Here is an 8,734-nt window from a genome sequence, read left to right as displayed (position 1 = left end):
ATGCTTAGGCTATGGGGTTTTCTGGATGAACCGTATCCACGTGATTTGAAGCACGGTGTCTAAAGTATATTGAAGATACATATTACCGATTACTTTCATTCCCTTAAAGTCAATAGCATTCTTAAGACGAACACACGGTGCGATGCAGGCTACGGCCAATATTGACTATATGATCTGCCGGGAGGCATGAACTTCCGATATAGTCACTATTGGCCTGCCTGCACAGTCTATTTCTGCTTGCAATGACGACCCCGCAGGACTGCACATCGGCATTGCAAGGTGTATATACAAGGTGCGATATGCACTATGTTTTCTACCGATATGGATTATATAGTCCATATCGGTAGTTATATTGCAGTGTGTGTTTGTGCGGTTTTAGATTCATTAAACTGCTCGGCAGTGCTCCTCACAGTGAATGTGATTATGTCCACCTGAGTATGAAACACAGCAGTCATTTACTTTTTCCTGTGCTGGTGTTTAGAGCCATATGGAGAAGAGATCCCACAACCTGTATCTTATAATATTTCAAATGCACAAGGTCCCGTACGTCTGTAAGAGGCTAGCAACACAAATATGTCATCAAGGATATTAAAACACAACCATTATTATTTGATTGGCCAAAGCATTTCTTCTACAAACCAGCGTCCATTCCGTAACGCCCCTTCTTTTCCTCCTTTTACACACAACGCCTACAGGTAGCTGAATCATTACTCCGGAAGAAGGGAATATCAATGTGGTATGAAGAGTAGACATTTTGGGGGAGATTCAAATGTTTGAAAAGTCGGTTGGGTGTCTGGTTTTTCCTAGGAAAAAACAGACACTCAACTGACTTTTCAAACATTTGAATCTCCCCCTGAGAATGTCGTCATGGACAATAGGTCGACATTCTCAAATGTTGGCATATTTATAATGTCGACACCAGGATGTAGATATTGTTTATGATTATTTTGGTCTAACCCCCAAAACCTAGCCCTAAACCCTTACCCTAGCCATACCTCAGAAATGTCATGTCAACATTTTGGTGTCGATATATAAAATCTTGACATTCTGAACATGTCGACATTCTCACTAGAATCCATTAAGATGACCAGCCCAGGGTCTAACTCAGGAGTTTCTCAAACTCTGCCATTACAATACAGGTTTTAAAGAAGATCCATGGTTGAGGCCAGCCTGCTAAATCAAATAATTGACCGAGGTACTAATTACATCACCTATGCTCAAGCATGGATATTCTTAAAACCTGGACTGTGATGGCGGAGTTTGGTAAACTCTCGTCTAACTCAAAAGCTGGTAGAAAACGCTAGTCACGCTGGTCAGTTAACACTAATTTACTGCATTACTAAATACAACTACTAGCATTTATTTGCCTCATAGTTTTAGGCAGGTGAGGAAAAAATGCTGCAAAGTAAGAATGCTGTCAAAAAAAGAAGTGTCAGTTTATTTTTATCAATTAACAAAATGCAAAGTGAATGAACAGAAGAGAAATCTAAATCAAATCAACATTTGGTGTGACCACCCTTTGCCTTCAAAACAGCATCAATTCTACTATGGGGATGCGGTTACGTGCCTGGCTCACAGGATTCCGGCAGTCAGCATACCGACTCCGGGATCTTGAAGACTCAAAATGCCGCCAGCCACAATACCGGCTAACAGGGGCTATTCCCACTCGTGGGTGTCCACGACACCCATAGAGTGGGAACAGAACCTGTGGCCAGCGCAGCAAGCCTGCAAGGGGCTTCGTTGCGCTCGCCCCCGCCAGCATTCTGACTGCCGGGATCCCGTGCGCCGACCACGTAACCCCAACCGTTCTATGTAGACTTGCACAAAGTCAAGGATTTTGTAGGATTATAGTCAGGTGCATAATTAATGGGTCGGTATCGGGATGCCGGTGAGCATCCTAGCTGCAGAATGCCGACGGGGGTGAGCGCAACGAAGGCCCTTGCGGGCTCACTACGTTCGCCATGCTGCGCTTGCCAAGCTGCGGGATTGGTAGCTAGCTGTGTTCGGCACAGGTTCTATTCTTACTCTATGGGTGTCATGGACACCCACGAGTGGGAATAGTCTCTGTTAGGCGGGATGTTGGGGTCAGTATTGTGACCGATGGTCACATAACTACATCCCTGATTAACCAATCATACCAAACAAGTGATAATGATCATTATTTTCACAATGAAAACAAAGTTGCTAACTGAAACAGAAACAGCTGCGTAGGAAGCTTAAAACTGGGCGAGGAACAGCCAAACTCTGCTACAAAGGTGAGGTTGTGGAAGACCATTTCATGTCACAGGTCTCACACCATGGCAAGACTGAGCAGAGCAACAAGACACAAGGTAGTTATACTGCATCAGCAAGGTCTCTCCCAGGCAAAAATTCTAAAGCAGACTGGGGTTTCAAGATGTGCTCTTTAAGCTCTTTTGAAAAGCACAAACGAAAGGGCAACGTTGAGGACCATAGACACAGTGGTTGGCCAAGGAAACATGTATCAGATAAAATACATCATACTACTTCCCTTCAAAATTGGAAGATGTTAAGCAATGCCATCAGCTCAGGACTGGCAGAAACCAGCCTTATATACCCATATACTGTTCGGAGAAGTCTGTGCAGAAGAGGTCTTTATGGAAGAATTGCGGCCAAAAAGCCATATCTTTGACATGGAAATAAGTCCAAGCGACTCAACTATGCATGAAAACATAGGAACTGGGATAGAGAAAAATGGTGGCAGGTGCTCTGGACTGACGAGTCAAACTGTGAAATATTTGGCTGTAACAGAAGACAGTTTGTTTGATGAAGGGCTGGAGAGCAGTACAATGAGTGTCTGCAGGCAACAGCGAAGCATGGTGGAGGTTCATTGCAAATTTGGGGCTACATTTCATTTGGGGATTTGGTCAGGATTAATTGTGTCCTCAATGCTTAGAAATACAGGTAGGTACTTATCCATCATGCAGTACCATCAGGGAGGCGTCTGATTGGTTCCAAATGTATTCTGCAGCAGGACAACGACGTCAAACATACAGCCAATGTCATAAAGAACTATTTTCAGCTTAAAGAACCAGGAGTCCCTGAAAGTCATGATATTGCCCCCACAAAGCCTTGATTTCAACATCAGGTCTGTCTGGGATTACATGAATAGACAGAAAGCTTTGAGATATTGATTTGATTTAGATTTCTATTCTGTTCATTCTCTTTACATTTTGTTAATTGATAAAAAAACAACAACACAAAAACACTACTGTATTAACACTTCTATATTTGAAAGCATTCTTACTTTGCAGCATTTTTTCCACACCTGTCTAAAACTTTTGCACAGTACTGTATATATAAATAAATTAATGAAATCATGGTTGCATAAAATTGTTAATGTGACTGTTTTTCTATCTGCATCACTCTAATGGAATTAGGCTGTATTCAATTAGCCCCGTTAATTACTCTCCAGAAAAAAAACTAACACTGGCTGATAGCGTGATTTTTGACCGATGGTCATTATTGGGCTATTCAATTAAAGCCCGTTTTTTTCCGGGAGAAAAATGTCCTGTTATCATGCGATAACACATGGGATCCAAGATAAGCATCTGGACCCATGTGTTATTGCGGTTCCAAGGACTGCTTCTCAGGGTTTATGCTTCCAGTGTGCCAAAGGTACCAAAAGCATTATCCCTGATAAGTGTGGGTATCGGGGCTAAATGAATCTCCCCCGATGAATCAATTAGCATGCTGTGTCTGCTAACACAGATTATGACACAATTCACATTGTGATTGGTAAAGTATAAGAAAAATTGATCATTTATTAGGAGTTACTTACCAGTTATGGTATTGTAGTGGTAGGAGGCATGGGTAAAGGCCTGTAGCAAGTAGGCTTTGTTTTTAAATGGATAGTTGATTTTCTTTTCAAAGTTTACAAATCCGGATATCAGGTGGTCCAGAGTTTTTTCGGCATCAGGGTGGTCGAACATGCACCTGGGGGGAATTTTCAAATAACCGTATTCAACGCCTTTGCAGGGTGACCTATCTGAATTTGTTTCATCATCTCCTCTGCTTGAGCCAATGCAGCCGTTAGACCTTTTCATCTCTGGGAGGACTTTTAAGCCGAGAGAACAGAGGAAGAGTTGGGCTGCCCGCTCCCCACAGCTGGTCAGATAGCAGCCTAGCAATGCCTCCACGCAGTCTGCTATGCTCTTATCTGCAATACACTGCTCAGTGTGGAGGTCATAGGAAATGGACTGCTTCCCTGCATCCACCCCACAGTTTTCTTCTGACGGGTTCCAGAAGCCCACCACGAAATCATCCTCCTCCACGGCCTTGCTAGGGTCTAGGTAACACATGGCATCCCAAGAGCTGTAATCAAAGTCATCATATTCGGGTGAGAACTGGGTATTCTCCAGAGTACTTTTCTTCGGGGTCTTCCATTCATAACTTGGGTCCGGGGCTGAAAATGTAGACAGGGGGATTTTCTTCACAAAAGCCCCAGACCCCATCAACATGCTGTCGATGAATTTTATATGTTCCTGGTCGTACTCCAAAAAGTCATCATCAAAGTCTGTTTCTTCTTTAGGATTCCTCCACATGAGATCTTCATCCTCTTCGTCATCAAAGTCTTCATCCATCTTGCCATTAGCCGTCACGCTGTCACTGGCCTGCACATACAATAAAACCAGTTTCGTCATTTTTCAGTCACAGTTAAACACCCTACAAGGTGCTGTTGCGGGAGTCCCTGCTGCTATTAAATGGCAATTCACCAGGTCTACAAGGTTATTTTCAATTAAGGAATAGTGTTGCAAAAACAAAGAAAATCTCAAAAATGTACCTTTATGCTATCATGCCTACAGCCCTATTTTAATCCCAATTGTGGTGGAACCCTGCCACAGGTGCCTGAAACGTGGGAGACTATTGGTACCACCACCAGCAAAGCCCTTTCTGTCCCCACCAAGCTCTGACAGTTGGTGGAGATATGTTGAGAAATGTTACATTTCAGGTCAAATTAGCCATTAGTGCCCCCACATTATGGTGCAGTCAGTGTGGAACCAGTAATTCTCAGTACAGGATTGCTTTGTTCGTCACCCTACTGGCCAGTAAAGAGCCAGACACACCTGGGATGTTGTGACTAGCACCGTAATCAGACATTGAGCATAGCTGGGTCTCCACAGACAGCCAGTGATCGACATCAACTTTCTAGCCAGCAGTAGAGTAGATGCAGCTCTCGTATTATCTATCAGACCATCTCCCAGATCAGAGGCAGGATTGTGATTAGTTATATTCATTTAATTAACTTATATAACACTGCATAGTTAAAAAAAAAAAAAAAAAAGTTAAAATCGCTGGAAAGCCTTTTTAATCAACTGGCGGAAAGGACTTTACAATGGTTTATACTGAGATCAATTTTATTTTTTTAGATTATTTAAGTTGCTAAACTACTACTTTTGTAAAATAAATGAAATCATAAAAAACACATGAAAACTGCCGAAACGCTTGGATAGCGCCAAACTATGTCATGCACCAAAATAGATCATGTATAAACAGCAAAATAAACAAGAGCCTGTTCTGGAACAGATTGGCACCACAAGAAACCCAATAATTATCCAGAGACACAAAGTGAAAATTGCACTACAAATGCTAAAATGTATGAAAAAAATAAGAATTTACTTACCGATAATTCTATTTCTCATAGTCCGTAGTGGATGCTGGGGACTCCGAAAGGACCATGGGGAATAGCGGCTCCGCAGGAGACTGGGCACAAAGTAAAAGCTTTAGGACTAGCTGGTGTGCACTGGCTCCTCCCCCTATGACCCTCCTCCAAGCCTCAGTTAGGATACTGTGCCCGGACGAGCGTACACAATAAGGAAGGATTTTGAATCCCGGGTAAGACTCATACCAGCCACACCAATCACACCGTACAACTTGTGATCTGAACCCAGTTAACAGCATGATAACAGAAGGAGCCTCTGAAAAGATGGCTCACAACAACAATAACCCGATTTTTGTAACAATAACTATGTACAAGTAATGCAGACAATCCGCACTTGGGATGGGCGCCCAGCATCCACTACGGACTATGAGAAATAGAATTATCGGTAAGTAAATTCTTATTTTCTCTAACGTCCTAGTGGATGCTGGGGACTCCGAAAGGACCATGGGGATTATACCAAAGCTCCCAAACGGGCGGGAGAGTGCGGATGACTCTGCAGCACCGAATGAGAGAACTCCAGGTCCTCCTCAGCCAGGGTATCAAATTTGTAGAATTTAGCAAACGTGTTTGCCCCTGACCAAGTAGCTGCTCGGCAAAGTTGTAAAGCCGAGACCCCTCGGGCAGCCGCCCAAGATGAGCCCACTTTCCGTGTGGAATGGGCTTTTACAGATTTTGGCTGTGGCAGGCCTGCCACAGAATGTGCAAGCTGAATTGTACTACAAATCCAACGAGCAATCGTCTGCTTAGAAGCAGGAGCACCCAGCTTGTTGGGTGCATACAGGATAAACAGCGAGTCAGATTTTCTGACTCCAGCCGTCCTGGAAACATATATTTTCAGGGCCCTGACTACGTCCAGCAACTTGGAATCCTCCAAGTCCCTAGTAGCCGCAGGCACCACAATAGGTTGGTTTAAGTGAAATGCTGAAACCACCTTAGGGAGAAATTGAGGACGAGTCCTCAATTCTGCCCTGTCCGTATGAAAAATTAGGTAAGGGCTTTTATAGGATAAAGCCGCCAATTCTGATACACGCCTGGCTGAAGCCAGGGCTAACAGCATTACCACTTTCCATGTGAGATATTTCAAGTCCACAGTGGTGAGTGGTTCAAACCAATGAGATTTTAGGAATCCCAACACTACATTGAGATCCCAAGGTGCCACTGGAGGCACAAAAGGAGGCTGTATATGCAGTACTCCCTTGACAAACGTCTGAACTTCAGGAACAGAAGCTAGTTCTTTTTGGAAGAATATCGACAGGGCCGAAATTTGAACCTTAATGGACCCTAATTTGAGGCCCATAGACAGTCCTGTTTGCAGGAAATGCAGGAATCGACCCAGTTGAAATTCCTCCGTAGGGGCCTTCCTGGCCTCGCACCACGCAACATATTTACGCCAAATACGGTGATAATGTTGTACGGTTACATCCTTCCTGGCTTTGATCAGGGTAGGGATGACTTCATCCGGAATGCCTTTTTCCTTCAGGATCCGGCGTTCAACCGCCATGCCGTCAAACGCAGCCGCGGTAAGTCTTGGAACAGACATGGTCCCTGCTGGAGCAGGTCCTGTCTTAGGGGTAGAGGCCACGGGTCTTCCGTGAGCATCTCTTGAATTTCCGGGTACCAAGTCCTTCTTGGCCAATCCGGAGCCACGAGTATAGTCTTTACTCCTCTCCTTCTTATGATTCTCAGTACTTTTGGTATGAGAGGAAGAGGAGGGAACACATACACTGACCGGTACACCCACAGTGTTACCAGAGCGGCCACAGCTATTGCCTGAGGGTCCCTTGACCTGGAGCAATATCTGTCCAGTTTTTTGTTGAGGCGAGACGCCATCATGTCCACCTTTGGTTTTTCCCAACGGTTTACAATCATGTGGAAGACTTCTGGGTGAAGTCCCCACTCCCCCGGGTGAAGATCGTGTCTGCTGAGGAAGTCTGCTTCCCAGTTGTCCACTCCCGGAATGAACACTGCTGACAGTGCTATCACATGATTTTCCGCCCAGCGAAGAATCCTTGCCACTTCCGTCATTGCCCTCCTGCTTCTTGTGCCGCCCTGTCTGTTTACGTGGGCGACTGCCGTGATGTTGTCCGACTGGATCAATACAGGCTGACCCTGAAGCAGAGGCCTTGCCTGACTTAGGGCATTGTAAATGGCCCTTAGTTCCAGGATATTTATGTGAAGTGACGTTTCCATGCTTGACCACAAGCCCTGGAAATTTTTTCCCTGTGTGACTGCTCCCCAGCCTCTCAGGCTGGCATCCGTGGTCACCAGGACCCAATCCTGAATGCCGAATCTGCGGCCCTCTAGGAGATGAGCACTCTGTAACCACCACAGAAGAGACACCCTTGTCCTTGGAGACAGGGTTATCCGCTGATGCATTTGAAGATGCGATCCGGACCATTTGTCTAGCAGATCCAACTGAAAAGTTCTTGCGTGGAATCTGCCGAATGGAATCGCTTCGTAAGAAGCCACCATCTTTCCCAGGACCCTTGTGCACTGATGCACTGACACCTGGCCTGGTCTTAGGAGTTTCCTGACTAGGTCGGATAACTCCCTGGCTTTCTCTTCCGGGAGAAACACCTTTTTCTGTACTGTGTCCAGAATCATCCCTAGGAACAGCAGACGTGTCGTCGGAATCAGCTGCGATTTTGGAATATTTAGAATCCATCCGTGCTGTCGTAGTACTATTTGAGATAGTGCTACCCCGACCTCTATATGTTCTCTGGACCGTGCCCTTATCAGGAGATCGTCCAAGTAAGGGATAATTAAGACGCCTTTTCTAAGAAGAAGAATCATCATTTCGGCCATTACCTTGGTAAAGACCCGGGGTGCCGTGGACAATCCAAACGGCAGCGTCTGAAACTGATAGTGACAGTTCTGTACCACAAACCTGAGGTACCCTTGGTGAGAAGGGCAAATTGGGACATGGAGGTAAGCATCCTTGATGTCCAGAGACACCATGTAGTCCCCTTCTTCCAGGTTCGCTATCACTGCTCTGAGTGACTCCATCTTGAACTTGAACCTTTCTATGTAAGTGTTCAAGGCTTTCAGATTTAA

The 8,734-nt window shown here is 44.9% G+C and overlaps 1 protein-coding gene across 1 annotated transcript in view; it reads right to left on the bottom strand.

Moving 5' to 3' along the window:
- The window catches only part of DICER1 (dicer 1, ribonuclease III), a 222,538-nt gene that overhangs the window by 47,402 nt on the left and 166,402 nt on the right, over positions 1-8,734 (bottom strand). The window contains exons 25-26 of the mRNA XM_063946538.1: positions 3,800-4,631; positions 2,576-2,676 (exon numbers count right to left, since the gene is read on the bottom strand). Of these exons, the coding sequence (XP_063802608.1) occupies positions 2,576-2,676; positions 3,800-4,631 (933 nt within the window). The remainder of the gene's footprint in view (positions 1-2,575; positions 2,677-3,799; positions 4,632-8,734) is intronic.

This window comes from Pseudophryne corroboree, chromosome 12, assembly GCF_028390025.1.
Source record: "Pseudophryne corroboree isolate aPseCor3 chromosome 12, aPseCor3.hap2, whole genome shotgun sequence".
Classification (NCBI taxonomy): domain Eukaryota; kingdom Metazoa; phylum Chordata; class Amphibia; order Anura; family Myobatrachidae; genus Pseudophryne; species Pseudophryne corroboree.
This window is presented reverse-complemented; position numbering and strand designations above follow the sequence as displayed.